General features: G+C 39.5%; 1 protein-coding gene across 3 annotated transcripts in view; it reads right to left on the reverse strand.

Annotated features, from left to right (window-relative positions):
• Nucleotides 1-19,460, reverse strand: part of PDE11A (phosphodiesterase 11A) — a 324,817-nt gene that overhangs the window by 18,383 nt on the left and 286,974 nt on the right. For all 3 annotated transcript variants that reach the window (XM_019739325.2, XM_019739326.2, XM_074338486.1), the window contains 2 exons: nucleotides 18,959-19,033; nucleotides 13,944-14,027 (listed from right to left, as the gene is read on the reverse strand). In XM_019739325.2, the coding sequence (XP_019594884.2) occupies nucleotides 13,944-14,027; nucleotides 18,959-19,033 (159 nt within the window). The remainder of the gene's footprint in view (nucleotides 1-13,943; nucleotides 14,028-18,958; nucleotides 19,034-19,460) is intronic.

A 19,460-nucleotide genomic window follows, 5' to 3' on the forward strand; every position in this document is an offset into this window, starting at 1 on the left:
ATCTCCTACAAATCAGTAAGAAAAGACCGCCAGCCCAACAGAAAAATAGACAAAAATGTGAAGTTTACAAAAAAACAACAACAAATAGCTCCTAAGTAAATAAATCTATACTAAAAATATGATCAGACTCATTTATGATACGGAAAATACAAATTAAAACTACAAAGACAGATTTTACACTTATCCTATTGGCAAAATTCAAGAAGTTTGATAACGTCGTGTTAATTAGGGTGTGCAGAAATAGGCAGCTTAGACGTTGCTGGTGGGAACAGAAATTCATTAAAATCCACAGAAGGAAAGTTGGCCAATATCTATCAAAATTTCAAATGTCCATATATGAAATGCCCAGTAATCCACTTCTATCCTTGCATTTACAAGAATATTTATTGCACATTGTTTACAATAGCAAAGTCTTAGAAATAACACCAGTGTCTGTAAATAATTAAATAATTAATTATTGGTTAAATACTTTATTCTTCATCTATAAAAATCTAATACTTTGCAGCTATCAAAAAGAATGAGACAGTTGCTATATGGAGACTGAAAAGGAAGGATCTCACAAATATACTAAGTGTAAAAACACAAGATATGGAGCGGGATATAGTCTATATTCATATACATGTATACATACATGTGTAAATACATGTATATGTACATATGTATGTGAGCATAATGTGAGTATAAACACACATATATATATATATATACTCTATAAAACAAAGTGTAAACCTTCTGTACAAAAACTGTAAAAACACTCAGTATTTATGCTGTTATGTAGATTGTCTTTAGACACAGGAGAAATTGGTTAACAGTGGTTGTCCTGAAGGAGAGGAACTGAGTGCCTGGAAAGTAACTTAAGTAAAGACAACTTTTCTCTAATACTTTTGTGCCTTTTGCACCTTTTGAATTCTGTTCTCTGGGTGTGTGTAAACTATTTAACAATAAAATATTTTATTTAAAAGTTTAATGTGATAAAAGAACTAGCAATCTTTGATCATGTGTTCGAATCATTAAATAACAAGTCATCTGATGGTTCATAGTTAAATAAGGTTACAGGTACAAGGATACAAAGGAGAAATGGCTTATTTCATAAAGATCAAAATAAGGTAGTGCTTTACCACCATCATTAAAAGATTATTTTAGTACTTTAATGTTTGTTACGATGTGTATAAACCCCTCCCCCACCCACTCACCCATCCACATCCCAAATGAGGGCTGACTACCTCACTGGTCCTAAACATTGCCTCCGAAAAGCGATCAATGTCCCCTGCCTGGCCATTAAATAGATTTTGAAAAACTCTTCAATCCGTATCAGTCTCGTATCCTTATTTAGTTCCTCAAATTTGCCCTCAGCTGGGTATTGTGCAGGCAACTGTGATTCTGTTGTGTTCACCACTCATTTGAAGGGCCCCATCCATCATCATTTCTAGGCCTTTTCTGATGCAATGTAGCTTATTCTTTGTCTTTCTTAAAAACTGAATGGCTGTTAAATTATCCATTTATCTTCCTTCAGATTTTCTGTTCAGTTTCTCAGGCCCTCTCAGGGCTGTCTTTTCTACCTTGTTTGCTGACTTTTCATTCCATTTCCCCCCATTCTTGGAGGCATCTTGGTTTACCGTGCTGTCCTTCAAAACCAACTCCCTGACTCAGTCTGCTTTCTGTTTGAAATGTGCATTCAAGTTTTGTCCCTTCCAGATAGCTTTGAAAACTTGGAGACAAAAGGTTTCAAATTTTATACATAGATGCCAGGGCGTACTGGGACAAACTCTAAAATTAAAGTCAGAAGTCTTGGTTCCCAACCTAGCTTTGCCACTATCGAGTGAACTTTCAAGGGTTCGCTTCTTCACCTACAGATGACCTGCCAGTTCGCTTCTGCTTAAACATTTTATACGACAGACTACAACAGCATGCTGCTTCTGTTTAAGGTGACTCAATAAGCACATGAGATTTATATAATGCTAATGCCTACACATACATTATCTCCGGTGGCAGTAGGTTGTACTGGTGAGGAGCCCAGATGTGGAAGCAGAAAGAATCTAAGTTCTGTCACTTAATATGTGTGTACTCTTGGGCAAGTTCCGAAAACTCACTAGCCTCAGTCTTCACATCTAAAAAGGGGGACAATAAGAGCATCTAAGTTGATATTGCTAAAAGAATCAAATCAGATGGTGGAAAGTCAGTCTGGAGCCTGGAACATAGTAAGGGCTCAAGAAATGTTGCAGACTCACCACATCACCGTCAGAAGGGCAGTTTGGCTACTTTTATCCAAATTTTTAACAGAGGCCACTGAAGCTTAGAGAGCACATTAATGACGATGACAATAATAATGACTCACTTGTATGGAGGGCTTTAACATATAAAGTGAAAGCGTTTCCATGTACTTCATCCTCCTTAGGTTCCGAGGCTGGGAAGGGTTGATATTAACTACCACCAGTTCCATTTGTTCCAAGAAGAAAGTCACTTTGAAAGGCCAGAGACCGTAACAAGGTAGCAGAGTGGGGTTGCTTTCAGTCAAACCTACAAGCCAGTGGTGATCACCGTAAAAGGATAGCTGAGGATAATGAGCTTTAGGTTTTATGAGTTCGGAGGGAAGGTTTGAAAGAGGACGCTTTGAAAAACACTTAGCCCTTACGTCTCATCTTGGGTCTGTTTTCTCTTTTCCTCTGACTCTTCTTCGTCTGGCTCTGTTTCTCTCTTTATCCTTTCCTCCTTAGATCTTCCAGCTTTTCAGACCATGTATAGCCGTGAGATCATAGATGACATATTAAGTCAAGGGCTTGGACTTCTTGCTTTTCTGTTATTTTATGGTTCTGTAGTTTAGCCCTCCCTTTGCTGGTAGGAGGCATTGGTTCCCATGCTGAAACTCCCCCTGACTCACTGGGGCATTTCGGAGCAGCAAGTATAACCTCCCTGGTTTCTCAACTGTGAAATAAAGACAGAAATGCTAACGCCTGCCACAGGGCAACTCAGGAATTGTGGGTTATTTCAGGGCACAGTGAAAGTACAAGAGGCGGAGGGAATGCAGTCTTCCCAGCAGCAATGTGCTAACCCACTCCTTTCTGTTTCTGTCACACACAACTCAGGCTGTCTTGCTGAGGCAATCCCGAGGGGTCTCCCAGCAGCTGAGTAACCACTTAAACACCGCTGCTCCAGCTTGGATGAGGGTGGGGGCTGTGGCGCTTAGTGGGGCTGACTAACAGAGACAGTGAATGCAAATAAGTATAAAATGCTAAGAAGGGAAAATGCAGAGAGTCCCAGAGGCTGGAATATCTATCTCCCGGGGGTGAGGAACGGTTTTGCAGGACATCTGAACATGTTCCTAAAGTAGAAATAGGATTTTCTGGGGGAGAAGAGGGGAAGGCAAGCCTGGCAGAGAGAGCTTGTGAGCAAAGGCATGGGGGTGTGAAACATTAGTTATGTAAATGATGACAAGACAACTGGTTGGAATACTAATAGAGCAGCAATTTAGGGAATAGTGAGTGGCCAGTTATGTCAAGAGCAGAGGGTCCAAAGGAAGGAGGGAGAGTAGGTGAGCAAGGGAAGGTCAAATGTACCAACTTAGATGTTATTTCCTCTAGTAAATGGAGAGGGAGACTCTGAAGGATCCACACTCAGATCTGCTTTCGGAAAATAACTCTAGTGTTAGCGCAGACAATAGGATTGAGGGGTAAAACTGGGGAGGGGCCACTGAGAGTGACAAGGGTCTGAGTGGAGGCAACTGGCTGTGGAGACCAAGTCAGGAGAGCCCTTCCAGCACAGGGGACCTAGGGGAGTGACAAAATTCATGAAATGGAGAAAATAATAGAGAAGAAAAAAAACAACAACAGGCATTTGGTCTTGTTTTATAACATATTCCTTGTCTTTTTGATGATACTAGAGGTTCCTTGAAGTTGTTTTGTGGTATTGCTTTTATTGTGTGCTCTGACTTCCTTTTTCCTTCCTGTTTTTTGACTTACTTCCTCCATTCCTTCATATGGCAGGTTTCCCTCAAACAATCCGTGGCCCTCATCTGTTTGCATATATTTTAAGTGCAAGGCACTGAAAGATTTACTCAAGGCTGTGTGTAAAGTGGGGAGGGATGTGGGAGAAGTGGTGATTGACTGGTGGATTTCATGTAAGGTCATCCTGCAGGGAGTTGACTCTTTCATGGAGAGAGTCCCACGTGCAAGTCCATGCAGTTCTTTTCTCTGAGGCTATTGTTTTTCCTAGCCAGAAATCCTACTGCGCTGCTTCTGGGAGTATCTGGCTACTGGTGTCCTGCATACAGAGTAGGAGGGTATCTGAAGGTCAAGCCAGTCCACAGGCTTTTAATTTCAATCATGAGTTCTCCCAATTAGTGCTCCGATAGAAGAGCTCTCCAGTCTCCTTGGCAGTGGTTGCAGAGACTGTTTACCTACCGGGCTGTGTGGGTTGTGGGAGATTCCCCAAGACCCCTTTACTGACTTGCAGCCTTTCCTCTTGTATCCAGGCTCAATTCTCAACTTCAGTGTCATGAATCGAATTGCATCCCCAAAAGATATGCTGAGGTCCTAACCCCCGGTACCTGAGAATGTGGTCTTATTTGGAAATAGGGTATTCTGGGATGTAATCAAGTTAAGATGAGGTCATATCTGATTAGAGTGTGCTTTAAATCCAATGGCTAGTGTCCTTATAAGAAGACCATGTAAAGACAGAGGAACACGTGAAGACAGAGGTAGAAATTAGTGATACATCTATGAGCCAAGGAATGCCAAGGATTGCTGGCAACCACCTGAAGCTAGGAAAGAGGAATGGAACGGATTACCTCTCAGAGCCTCCAGTAGGACCCAACCCTGTCACACCTTCATTTCAGAGGTCTAGCCTCCAAATCTCTCAGAGAATAGATTTCTGTTGTTTTAAGCCACTTTGTATTTTGTTAGGCAGCCCTGGGAAACTAATACACCCCCTCTTGGCTGGACTTGGCCCCTCCGAGTCCTCAGCCTCTCAGGAGTTCCTTTTAAAAGACAAATCTGCTCACTTGCTGTTGGTGTCCCCTTCTGCACTCTTTCTGGGAAGTTACTTCCTTTACACCTTCCAAGACTTGAGGATATCTTATCTCCTCTTACATTCTGTTGTTCTTGAGAGTTTCCATCTTTTTTTTTTTAAGGAAATGCAACTTCATTATTTCCAATCACACTTAATAGTATTAAATAAGTAAATAAAACGTTGACCAAAGGTGTTCAGTTCATTTCAGAATTATCTCTATTAGAAAAAAAAAAAAAAAAGAAGAAGAAAAGAAAAAGAAAAGAAAAAAAATGAAAAGGGAAAAGTAGGGAATGAATGAATAAATGCAAGTCAACTGATAGGAATACTTGGCTGCTGTTTCAAAGGATAATATGAAAATTATGTTAGCAATGTTATGAACTTGATGTTAAGTGATCAGAGCAGAACACATTAGCGTATCTGGGTAAAGATATGTTTGCATGTGAATAATAGCATGAAGGGGCATTGTAGGATTAGGAGAATGTGAGGTCCCTGTTTCTCCTAATAGCCTAGTCTGTTCGAGGCAATCTAGGTTTTTTCTATCAAGCTCTTCAGAATTCTTTCGGCCTCTTCCCATTGCCCAAGAAAGTCTGTCTTTTAAAAAATTCCTTTATTATTATATTAATGGAATTCTCAGGAGGACGAGGAAATAAACTACTGAAGTTGTATTGGCAACATCAACCCACTTTACAGGTAAAAGTGCTAGATCAAGGAAAACTTGACATAAAATATTTCTGAGAAAGTTTTCTATAGTAACCAGCTAAACAGAGTCTATTAGCCCATTCAGTCCTCTAGGAACTGCTCTCCCTAGAATCTCTCCTCTTGAGGGTCCCTGTATCCTTCTCCCAGAAGGATTTTTAGTTTTATTTTGTAAATGGGAGGTTTAAAAAGGAAGAACACTGCTGGACAAAATGAAATCGTCTTTCACTTTCTTAGGACAGTGGAGAGGAAAAAAGCAGCAAAGTAAGACCGAGAGGACTAGGCTTTGAAATTCTGGCTCTATATTAACGGCTTCACTCTAAATAAGTCCATTAGCCCCTTTGGGTTTCAGTTTCCTCGTGTGTAAAACTTAGGTCGTTAGATATTACAGGATTCAGAATCAGTATTTTCTTCCTTTACAGAGTTAGGGTCAAATTTAATTCTGTATGTAAAAGCACCTTGCACGTTTTAAAATTTAAGCCCTTATCCAGTGACAAACAGTATTCAATAAATGTCTGCTTACTGAAAAAGTATGCATAAAGATATCCTTGTGTCTGTAGGACTCTGATCCTGAACTTCTTTTCCAAAACTTCAGTCTGACAGAGCCTCTAATATTGTTTGAGACTCTGGCTAACAGACTCAGCTGTTGGACTACCACACTGGTCGTTGCATGAGGTGGGGGGCTCTCTCTGATCACATTGCTGTATAGTGTCTGCTTGCTATAAAAGGAGGCAATGTGACTTGAGTGATTTATTTAATATTTTTAACGCTGCAGCTCAGATAATTAAATATAAGAGTGGTGACAACTGAGGATTCAGGTAGTGCCGCCTTGAATTCTCTTAGAAAATATTTAGAATGGTACAGATTATTCTGCAGTAACAATCAGAATGCTTTCTTTATCTCATGCTTCACTTCCCAGGAGCTCAAATCACACTGACCCTTCAAATGTGCAGAAATTTTGAAGAGGCACTTACTTTGCAAAAACAATCTTTGAAAGAGGCCTGAATTCACATCTTGGTTAAAGAAAAAAAAAAATGCAATTTTCTGCTTCTATCTCCCTTCCTTCCTCCCTCCTTTCCTCCCTGTTTTTTCTGAAGAGAGTCAAAGAAGAAAGCACCATGAAGAAGAGGTACATTAGCTTCTAAAATATGCCTTCTAGAAGTACTGGAAAGTAACTGAAGACAACATTCCAAGCCTTGTATGGACTTGGGGTTAAGTGATTCGTTGTTTCATAATTCCAAACCAGAAACACTTTTAAAAAGAGTTATTTATGCTGGTCAGCTGGATAAGGAGAAGTAGATCTTACCTTGAATTCTACCTTCAAAGGCCATAGTATGTATGGAGTATATTATCATTTTTTTTTTTTTTACCAGAGTCCAGCATTTTAATATGGATTCATGATGTAAGTTTTGAGCTCATAAAATGCATTTGAGTAGGAATGGATTAAGTGCTACTATATAAAGAAGAAATTTTTTTTCTTTCTTTTCACTTGCATGAAATAAAACTAAAGTCCGTGTTATTTATTAGAGATGTACATAGAGCTGGTTGCTTTATAAAGGAAAACATTATTTGGAGGTGGAAAATTCACTACAAAATTAAACATCCTGGTATGTCAGGTATTCAGGAAGAACTCTGAGATGTAGCTAAGGGTGGGAGATGCCTTTGCCTGACACTCAGCAGGAAGTGGCGTGAACCTCAGTGCTGTTCTGTTAATGAGTCCTCTTTGCTATTCAGCACTTCGTCCTACATAGCACATTATTATTTGATGTTTGTATTGATAACTGTTAGGTACTGTGGGATCTGAAAAGTCTTCTAAGTCAAAGAAAGATTAATTTTAATCATGATAAACTTGGTGTGCTTGATTGTATTATAATTTCTTGAAATCATGTACACAATATAATTTCTTGAAATCTATGTGTGAGTGATAGCTCTCTCTATCAACTTCGGTATTAAAACAACTAGAAGACTACACTTTCTGGTAATGCTGAATACAAGAAATTTTCATGTATTTTGTAGTTGAGAAAGTAAAAGCCCTGAAAAATTCATGGCTATAAACTGGTCTTTTACATTAGAATTAAGGGCCAATTCACCCACGATGAGAACTAAACCACTTTCTAAAAAAGATATCATAGACCATATACTTCAGATTATGGGCAGAAATATAACAGCACATATACTCTGATGAAAGGTTTTATATATTTATAGATGATAATTTAAAATGACCTTATAACCCAGCTTCATACATTCATTCCACTGCTTATAATTAATTCTACGGTATTGCATCCCATCAGTCACTCTTCTGTTTCTCCATTCATTTGTTCAACACACGCTTACTGAGCAGTTCGAATATGCTAGGCACCGTGGTAGGTACCAGGCGTATGATGGTCCCAAGAAACTAGTCTGAGGTGGAAAAGAGACTGACACACAGAAAGATAATCACCGTACAGAGTACTGCGTGTGATTATGAAGAGATGGATAGGGGGCCTTAGAAGTGTTGAGGGGGCGTAAAGCCTTAACGGGAGAGATTAGAGTTTGGGCTGCTGTCTTTCAGGCAGAAAGAAGAGGGAGGGAGGTTTCCCAAAGGCAAGGGAAGACCCACAAAAGGGTGAGAGGGTCCTGTGCTTTGGGGCCAAGGGTGCATGGGTGAGGAAGTGGGGAGGCAGCGGCCTCGTACAAGGGGGCCCTGGAAGGCTAAACTAAGGGATCCGGAAGGTATCTTATAGATGGTGCTAGTAACCTGAGGTTTTTAAGCAGGGGGATGCCATGATCCATTTTTTTTTTTTTTAAGGAAGATCATTTTGGTGAAAGTTCGGGAGACAGACTGTAGCCTATAAACTATATGAAGTTGACACTTGAATGTTTGTATTTTTCTTCCATTCATATTTGACTAATAGTACATAGAAAATTTTGAATGTTTACTTCAAACTTAAACAGCGTTGGCTATCAGCACTCAGATTTGGGTATAGTACAAGTAACAAGGTCAATATCTTAAAAATACTAAACCGCTGTGTTTTCGTTCTGCTGCAATGGTGATGCCTGTGGCTCCCGACCCTTTAACTCAGTTGGCTTCCTCCCAACTCCCCCTTTCTTCCTTCATTTTTTCTTGAGTGTTCTGAGCTATATATGAGATCATTCCATATATGTCCCTGCTTTGTAAGGATAAGAAATTAGCTGCAACTATTTTTTCGTCTCATTCATAAGAATGCTAAATGTCATACGGAAAACATTTATAGGATACTAACTTGGATGGTATCCATTTTTTTAAGCATCTGACAAAATTGTTCTTTTCCCTACTCACATCCCATTCCTCGTAGGCTTTTAAAAGGATATGATCTTATATTCTAACTAGCTACCCAGTAGTTCATTACTTATTCTTTTTTTAAAAAAACTGGACACATGAACCATCTGTGGAACACTGAGTTATTTTTCAGGTACATTTACTGAAATCCAGAAAAATTGTCTTGGAGTAGCATCTTACACCCTTCTTTTCAGTTTATCAATTCTAACTCCCAGGTTCTACAATTCCAACTACATTTTAAAGCTTTTTCTCCCCCTTTTCCAGAGAGCATATTAATAATTGCATCAGGTGGAACATGTTTTCTATAACAACCATTACAACTGAAGGCAGAAAAAAAGTCAAGTTCCTATAATTGTAACATTAGAAGCCCTGCCTTGCAGAAGGCCCATGACATTTTTATAAAGGGGCAAGACTCTTGTCAAACTTTTCCTTTTTTTAATGGAGAGACAATTACGCTGGCCAGATCCCGTCCAAGTCAAGCGCTTTTGCATAATCTGTGAGAAAAACCCACTCCAAAATCAAGCGCCAGTTTGGCATGAGCTGAAAATATGATGTTCAGAGAAAAATTAAATCCCTCAATCCTTAACAAACAGAAGATTTAGAATGCCTCTGTGCGTCATTGACATTCTAGGTACGGTGAGGTTTGATTAAGTTGAGAATGAAAATAAAGGGCAAAAACATAGCTCGCTCCTGCGCAGAGCTGCCCAGTGTGAGGCTGCGACATCAGCTTTCTGTTTATCCCTAAGGCTGGCACAGCAATGATTTTGAAGTTTGATGGTGTCTTTTTTTCCCCTTTAATTCTTTCTTTTTCTTTTCTATTTTTTCTCTCACTAAAGACGTTGAGCAGCAGGCTAATGGGCCCCCAGCAGGGGGCAAAGACAGCAGAAAGCACGGGAATCAGATGTCAATGTATTCCTCCCAGATACCCTGCTAGGACAGAGCTAACTAAGCAGCCATTCGTCCTCTCTGGGGGAACACGCTTTGCTGGTTCCCTGCCCACTCTGGGCTCCCTATATGCTTCCTGATTAAAATGCTGTCACAGATAAATCATGACTTCTGCCTATTAGGACTACTTTCTTTCTTTTTTTTTTTTTTTAAGAAAAGTTTGGAAGCTTAAGATTAAAAAGATGAGCAAGTGTTAAAGAATCACATACTCACATATAAACATGTCGTATTACGTAACTATCTGTATCTGGGACGGTTCTTTACAGGGTCCTTCCTTTCCCACTGCTTTCTTTCTATATTTTTACGTATTATTTTGTCAATGAATTTCAGTCAATCGCTCAATTACTGAAGTCACTTCCTAATGAGCAGATTTTGGGGGAGAAAGGGTTCTTGTTGTTTTACCTCAACATACAAATCGGTTGGAAACTGAAGTGGTCCCACAGATGAGAGTTTCAATTTTAAATGTAAAGGGCACCCACAATGAACCAGTATACTTTTTGTGAGTTCCCACCTCAGCACACAAATAGTAGCCCTTCAGGCACCCAAGAGCAGCTATTGTCTTTAGCCTTTGCTTGGGGGAGAGACAAACCTCAGCAACCTGGAGCTCAAGCAGACAGCACATGATCTATTTTGATATTTGACAAGCAAGACCCCTTCAGCACCAGCAAGTAAAACCGAGTTGCCCTGTGAAGTCAATGAAGTGAAAAGCTGTCTGAAAACCATATTTGTACCCATTGCCCAGCTGCAGCTACACCCTCCCCCACCAAACTCTGGTTCTGCCTTACAAGGCACCCAGCCTCCATGGTCGCTATCCGCCTGACTGCATCTCTCCACACAGACCCTCCTGCAAGGGGATTCCAGCTCACTGTGTAAGTAACCTGAGGCTCTACATGAGGTTTCCTGCCACCCAAACCGGCCCACCTTCAGGTCAGGACCCTGGCCATTAACACTGACATTCTTTGTCTCAGCTGTACTATTCTATATCCTCTTGCTCTGTGCCCAGACTGACTTATCAAGACCATGGTGAATTTTTATGCTCTATGATTCAGGCCATGCCATTTCAGATCAATCACATTTGGAATTCCTGCCACCTGCATACTTTCCCATTTGCCTTCAATCCTCTCAGACTCTTTATTATTGCACTTTCATGTTCAAAACCCCAAACTGGCCTTTTAACAGCTGCCCGAGTTCCTGCAGACATTTTGCTTCTGTGACTAGTGCCACATCAGTGAGTTTCCTTGCTTGGTGAGTCATTTCCTCAATATTTTCTATCTTTGCACTAATGGTGATTCCTGTCCACTGACTGAATCCATTTTAGTCCTGACGCACCAACAGTTCATGTGCAATAAGGAAAAACCCACTGCATGAGATGGAACAAAATAGGGACCCAATTTAGAGAGGATATTTAAAATCACTCTACAAAGTTTCAGTTTGCGGGCTTTTTGAAATGTTGGCTTCACAACCTTATAAAGAATTTACAAATGAAAGCCATGAGAAAGTTTCTAAAAATGAGTGATGATAAGGAATTTGAAAAAGAACATGATTTTCATGCTTTGTTAACCAAGAAGATACAGCAGCAGGTGTAAATATGCACTTTTATACACAGCTCTTTCCACATTCCTCGTTAGAGTGTAATGACTCTCCCCACTTAGTTTGGTAAGAAAAAACTAGCAGAACGAATGAGCAGAAGTGGAATGGGGCAGTAGAAAGGCCATCACACCAAAACCAAAGCCCCAGGTGAGTGAGACACACACAACTCTAATTTGGTGGGAGTGTCACTTAACATTTCTCTATATTAATTTCCTGTGGATAAAAATAGCAGGTGTATCTAACATTACAGATAAATAGTAAAGTAAAACAGATGTGAAAAGTGAGGAATGATAGATAATGTGATGTGGTACTCCCTAAATTCTGGAAATTGCCATTTTCAGTTTAAATCCAAGTAACTTCGTTTTAACCGGAAGCTTTCAAAGTATTCACTAAGAACTATAAGCCAAAATGATTATGAGTCAGTAATGAAACAAGTTCATTAACATGGAAAAGCACATGAGAGTCCTTTCCAGCATTTCCTGAAATCACATAGGAAGGTTCTGTTGACTTTTTGGTTCATTCCAAGGTAGCTTTGCAAACTAGTAGCAAAAATTTATCAGCTCCACACCTACATGTCTTCATCCTCCTAAGCTTTACCCACACAGAAGGAATTTATTAATTGAAAGAATAATTTATTCATTCCATTTATTGCCCGTATGTGCACATGAAACTGAATAACACAAAAAAAATAATTCAACATATATTGTCAAGGTCAATTTAGCAAAGGAAAATACACTTGACCCAACAGTGATGGGCTTTACACATGGGGGCTCATCTTATTCAGAGACACGAAAGGATTGAGGATGGAGGAGCAAAAAGGAATCAAAGAGAGTTGAGGGTCCTCTTAGAATAAAAGGTACATAATTCTTGATTTTTTTCCATCTGACCTTTCATTATTAAATAAAAGAACATTCTATTCCATTCATAACTGAAATAATCTACTTTGGATTATTTTAAACTTTGATTTTATACTATCATGTATTTAATGGATAACATAGAACAAAACATGAATTTACTTTTGTTATTTATAATCATTAAACGTTACATTTCCATCTTCAAGAAAGTATTCTAAAGCTTTTACTATGTTAGGGTAATGTGACAGGGCTCAGCACTTCCTAAAAGTACTGAAAACGAAGTGGTAGATAAGCCTGAAACTTAATGGTGGTGAGGTCCTTAAAAAACAATACTGTGTTTTTAATGGAGTTACACAGAGTGAGAAAGTAAAGCGGTTTTACTTTCCCTGCGTGTGTTTCTCATTTGAAGTTAGAAAAGAAGTTCAGTCTGATTGAGCTAGGTGGGGGGTAAAGAACTCGCCAGGTTTTACACATGAAAGCAAATGCTTAGAAGTAGAATGAAAAGCCAATGTACACTAAACTGTTAGAGTTAACTGGTGCCAGCCCTAAACTATACTCAAAAAGTGGAGTGTGAACATTCAAAGCTGATGACACTTGTCTCTTTGCCAGGAGCCTTCCCGAACACCAGGCAGCAGAGCTAGAAACGATTAGTGCATCTTTTGCTCAGAAGTCAGTGGTCTCAGTGGTCGGTGTTTGTCACCTGCATCTCAGAGAGGCAGGTTTTTAAGGTGGAATGTGCTTCTCAAAACTCCGTGGCCCAGACCGTGGGGTCTGAACAGAAAGCCATGATTCATGGAACCCTTGTGTATCTCACGATATTAATAAAAGAAAAAATGGAAAAAATGGTCAAATGTTTGAGAAATTCAGAGTTAATCAAGGTTTAACATATTTCTTTCCTGAAGGACTTCTCTGAGTCTTCATTCATTATTTTGATGTGCAGTGGAGTTTACCTAGTTATCAGGCCTGAGGGCCCTTTTTGAAGAGAAAGGGCCTATTAGGCTGAGGCTGGATACTTGTGTACCATGGGCCACAGTTTGGGAAACACTGAGAAAAACATTATGATCCCTAACTTATAGTTGAGGGTGTTGAGGCCCATGGTGATTATGTCCTACCGTGTTTCCCTGAAAAGAGGACCTCACCAGACAATCAGCTCTAATGCATCTTTTGGAGCAAAAATTAATATAAGACCCGGTGCTGTGCTGTGCTGTGCTGTGCCCGGTACTCTACTCTACTCTACTCTACAAGACCGGGTCTTATAGTAAAATAAGACCAGGTCTTATATTAATTTTTGCTCAAAAAGATGCATTAGAGCTGATTGTCCACCTAGGTCTTATTTTCGGGGAAACATGGTAGGAAGAGAACTCAGGTCTCAAACCTTCTAGGACCAACTTTTCCTAGGGAGTGGTCAGGAACCTGAGAAAAGAGAAGCTGTAACCATAGTTCTTAGAAATATATACACCAGGAAGGGTCTCCTACTAACGCTTCTGACAATATGGTACGTACAGTCTTCTGGCTCAGTCAGGACGCACAGCCCCTCCCCAATCACGAATGAGTACCTGATACAGAGGCATGCAGATGCTATCAATCCACTCCAGCTGCAACCGCGGTAGTTCATCTTTCCGGTTCCGATCAAAAATAGCCTAGAATGGAGAAGAAACTTGCTTTAATACACTGAAGTGTTTTACAGGTGTGTCGTGCGGGAGACCCTGCTCGCTGCGCCATTTGTCGTGCGGGGCGGCCTGCGGGGTCTCTGGTCCCACTCCCCACATAAGAACGCAGGATATGGTGAGGCCAAAAAGGAACACCCACGGAGCCATAGGTAGGGGAGTCATACCACTATATTCTCTCTGGCGGCACTATACTCTCACTGGAGGCTGGATCCACACTGTCCGCAAACCACCATCCACGCTTGCCAGCCCAGCCGCCATCTTCTTGCTAGCCCCCATTCTCTCTCTTTCTGCTAGCGTAGCCACAGCAGTTATATTAGTGGCCAATGGCTCACTGGTTACAGCTGACGGCCAACTAGCCACAGCTGATGGCCATTCAATCACAGTTAATGGCCATTTACTACCTGAGCCAGCACCTGTCTATGTGAGGCCGAGAGCCTGGAAACTTCTTTCTGGGGCTCTGCCCCCACAGGTGCTTTATCTAACATTTTGCCGCAATGATCCAAATGTTACTAACTGAACACTTCACAAATCACAATCAATTTCTACACGTACTTTCTTTTCCTTTATCTATGATGAGAAATAAAGGATTTTCACCTCTTTTTATGAGACTTGTAAGCGAACTTACTTGAACTTTATAGCACACAACTCCTTGGGGACAAAATCTGTCTTCAGATATAGGTAACTGCCACTAAATCAAGCCATCAGGTCACTGGGGATTGGGTTCAAGCCAATGTTTTAGTGCCAGAAAAATAATGCAGGTTTTTATTTTTATGGTGAAAGAGCGTGGGATAGGTTAGAAAAGATCCTTAAAAGCAATCTCATTTTAAAAATAAACTACTTGTATTACTTTTTCAGGGTGGGGTGTTGGTTTGGCAATTCTGTGTGTTTTTCAATAAGGTTCTATATGTCATGAATAAGTTCCTAATTTTTTATCAATCACTGGATAGATGATGGTGGAAGGTGCCCATCTCTCCTTATTCCCAGCCTTTAAACTTTATAATATTTGAATGTTTGGAAAATTTAGGTATATTTTTGAGAAAAGGAAGTGACATAGTTCTGTTGGGGAGACATAAAAAGGGAAACAATCCATTACTATCAGAGGGCTAAAATGGATTCCTTGAACAAATACTGCCACTGAAAATTGCCCCTCCCTTTGTTCTTAAGGACTAAGGCCAGGGTCTAAGAAACCACTGACCTTGCCCTGCCTTATGGTCTTTCTTCTATACAAAATGTGCCATCCACCTCATTCTGGCTTTCACATACGTCCTGAAGGCAGATGCAAGGCATCCCCTTGGTCCAGAGATGCTGAAAAATCCTGCAGCCTTCAGTCTTATGAAAAAGGGTGGTGTGGGTGGGGCAGAAATCACTAGCTGCCAAGGCTCATGAGAAGGCAGAAGGGCACTGCTGAGGAAAATATCTGCAAATTATGGAGAAGGTCACTGACTCCCGCAGGCTCCACACGTCCTTGTCTTGCAATGTGAAATGTTAAATATTAGGAAAGAGGACTATAATTTGGAGAGGGCTGTGAAATGTGCTGGAAAAAGGGATGGTTCTTGGGGAACTGCATGAGTCTTGGTCCACAATGTTCCTTTAAAAAATATTATTCTGTTTTACCTTCTCTACAGCTCTCATTGTTATGTGCAATTTTCTTATTTAATTACTCTGTTTCTGGTGCATAGTATAATTACCTTTTTTAAAATTCAGTGGTTTTTAGTATATTCACAATTAGTTGTACAGCTATTAACAGTCAATTTCAGAACACTTTTATCACCCTAAAAAGAAATCCCATACCTATGAACAGTCACCCCTCATCCTCCCCACAACACCCCAGCCTTGGGCAGCCACTAATCTACTTTCTGTCTCTATAGATTTGCCTATTCTGCACATTTCATATAAATGGAATCATATGCTATGTGGTCTTCTGTGACTGGCTTCTTTCACTTAGCATAATGTTTTCAAGGTTTATTCCCATACTATGCATCAGCACTTTATTTTTATTGCCAAATGATATTCCATTGTACAGATAAACCATATATTATTTACAGGTTCATCAATTGATGGGCATTTGGGTTGTTTCCACTTTTTGGCTATTATGAATAATGCTGCTATGAACATTCATGTACAAGTTTTTGTTTGGATATATGTTTTCATTTCTCTTGGGGATACACCTAGAGGTAGAATTGCTGGGCCCTTTGCTATGGCAACTCTAATGTTTAATGTTTTCCAAAGCAGCTGCATCATTTTACATTCCCATCAGCAATGGATAAAGTTCCAATTTCTCCACGTCCTTGCTAACTCTTGCTACTGTCTAACTTTTTGTTTATAGCCATCTTAGTGGGTGCAAGGTGGTATCGCACTATACTTTTAATTCTTATTACCCAGGTACTAATGATTTTGAGCCTCTTTTCATGTGCTTATTGGCCATTTACATATATCTTCTTCGGAGAAATGTCTATTCAGAGCCTTTGTCCATTTTAAAAATTGGGTTATTTGACTTTTTATGGTAAGTTGTAATCGGTTTTTATATATTCTAGATACTAGGCCGATATCAGGTATATGATTTGCAAATAATTTCTCCCATTCTGGGTTGTCTTTTTAGTTTCTTAATAGTGTCCTTTGACACACACAGTTTTCAATTTTTATGAAGTCTAATTTATGTATTTTATTTTTTGTCTCTTGTGCTTTTGGTATCATATATAAGACATCATGGCCAAATCCAATCCAGAAGATTTATACCTTGTCTTCTTCTAAACGTTTTATAGTTTTAGCTCCAACATTCATGTCCATGATCCATTTTGAGGTTATTTTGGGGTATGATGAGAGATAGGGTTCCAAATTCATTTGGATATGATATCCCGTAGCCCCTGCAACATTTGGTGAAAAGACTATTTTTTTCCCCATTGCATTGTTTTGACACCCTTGTCAAAAAGTTCACCATAACTGTAAGGGTTCACTTCTGGACCAATCACTTCTTCATAAATGTCTGATGAGTGGAAACGTGTGAGAGAACACACTGTCCCGTGCTTTCCCTTTATAGCATTTGGCATCATGGAATTGATTACTAGTGATTAGTTCTTTAATAGGTCTCTATTTCCCACTAGTTAACAAGCTTTCTGAGGGTGAGGAAGATGGTGCCATGCTTATGGCTGGATGCACAGTGTCCAGCTTCATGCTTGGTACCCGGAAGTGCTCAAGCATATCCTATTCACTGACTCACTGATTCTACTATTAACCCTCAGTCTGTTGTCTAGATGAGCCTTCATCTTCATCAAGTTAGAGCTATGACACCTCAAGGTGGCTCCTGGACAATTTTCTCCCTAAATAGCAAAGAATAATGGACACAGTAGGTGTAGGCTCTGGGTGCATGCATTTCTCCACATTTTTGAAGGAGGACTAATAAGGGATACCTCTGCCACAGCAGCCAGGATCCAGTCATCAGCTGTGTTAAGTGACCTTTGTGAGGAGAGAGTAGCATTTAGACCTATCTTCCATCGCAAAATCAGTTTCATTTATGTCTTCAAAAAACATACGCCTGCCTTACCTGAGCCTGCAGACAAAGGCTCTCAGTGCTGAGCCACTGCACGTGCCAGCTCACCAATGCTGGCAACTGACTCACATTTTTTTTCCATTTAATTAAATGACCTGTAGTATTGCCGCATGGTAAACCCTTCTGAGGATGCCTCTGAAATAACTTTTTAAAGAAAGGAAAAACTTTTGTTTGAAAATAGATAGCTGAGATAAATTTGTTTGGACTAGGTTTTACACATTAACTATGTATTCCAATCTAGTATCTTTATTTTTATAACCAAATTTGGTGACACCACCAAAAAAGAATAAAGGCATGTTTTGAAAACAGTACAGATGTGGCTTTGGAAACTAAAATAATCGGGGAGTGTTATAACCTATGGAGTCTTCTGACCTTTCATAGGTAAGCAACAAATTAAGAATAGTCAAAATTAGTAAGACTGTCAGTTCTGGCTTCAAATAGGTGAAACTAAGGTAGGAGCTAGTTCTGCTACTTTTCTGAGCTTTTAAATATCAGCAAAGAAAGGTGTCTTAAAATGTAAAGCTCTTATAAGTATCTCCCAATGTTCAAAACTCAGTTGCTTTGAATACTCATATCAACTGACACATTTCTTGAACTTCGTTGAATGTACTGTGCTGTACCAGGCATTAAAATACTTTGCACTATTCTTAGAGTCGTTGGGTTTTTAGCTAACCTTTCATTAAAAATAAAGAAGCTGCTCCCTTCTTGAGGGTAGTGACGAAGTCATTTATACCTTTAGCATCCTGATGAGTTAAAACAGCATCATCCTGAGCCTACAGTAAGCATTTACAAATATTTCAATGGACGAATCCCAAGTAAACAGCACTGCAATCAGTAGAACCCAGTTCCTCAGGTGAAACTTTTCATTTTGCAAACAAGGTAAGAAACAGAGACTGGTAAGGATTTGCTTCAGAGATTTTAGAATGTTCAAAATTGGAAAATAAAATCTAAGACTCTCCACTACTTCTGGCAGCTGTCTGTTCTAACTCCTCAAATCTGAACAGCTTGCCTTTAATATTATTTTCTGTATTTCTATTTCAAAGTATCCATTGACAACATCTGAAATGCCAGCACGGGCTTTGAGTTATTCAAATGCCACTCTGCAAATCCCCCCTTGTTCCTACTTGTCCCCCTGTGGGTGCTCAGGAAATTCTTGTTAAGGAGCTCATCACTCTTAAGCAGAAACCTGGGAATAAGAGTGCTGAGCATCTAAGTTTAATTAAAGTTGTAAACATTCAGGAGTGCTTCCTTAAATCCATTCTCAGCCTTTCCCACTTTCAAGTTATGATTTGGAGTCATTTTAAAAAATGATGTTCAAAAGAGTAAACATGTCATAATAAAAGGATGAACTTACTGAAGGAGTGAGTTTGAGTTCTGATCTCTCCCGATCTCCTTGTTCAAAGAACTCACTGGTTACAAGTTCAGCCACCTGAAACATAAATATTTTAATTTTGGTTATGTGTAATTCATCACAAGACTCAGAAGTTATTTCTGGCTTATGTGTCTTCAACACACATAATCATTTAAAAAGATTACAAGGAAATACATTAATCTTTTGTGTTTGATGGTATTACACAATTTAATCAATGAAACTGATTTCCTTTTAATCAGAAGAATGCGTGCAATGTATTTTTAGATGCATGCCAATGTATAATTTCCAACAGTGTAGCCTGCATATTTGGGGTGAGGCACCCAGGTTGCCAGCTTCAAAGTAGGAAATGTTCTTATCCAGAAAAATGAAGCAAAGACTAACCTAACAGTAGTTTATGTTATTGTAGTATATTCGTAATAATAATTTAGCCCACTTTTGGTTGTTTCTATGTAGATTTGTTACACTGCTGCATACTCTTATCTTA

The sequence above is a fragment of the Rhinolophus sinicus genome, linkage group LG01 (assembly GCF_036562045.2).
Source record: "Rhinolophus sinicus isolate RSC01 linkage group LG01, ASM3656204v1, whole genome shotgun sequence".
Lineage (NCBI taxonomy): Eukaryota > Metazoa > Chordata > Mammalia > Chiroptera > Rhinolophidae > Rhinolophus > Rhinolophus sinicus.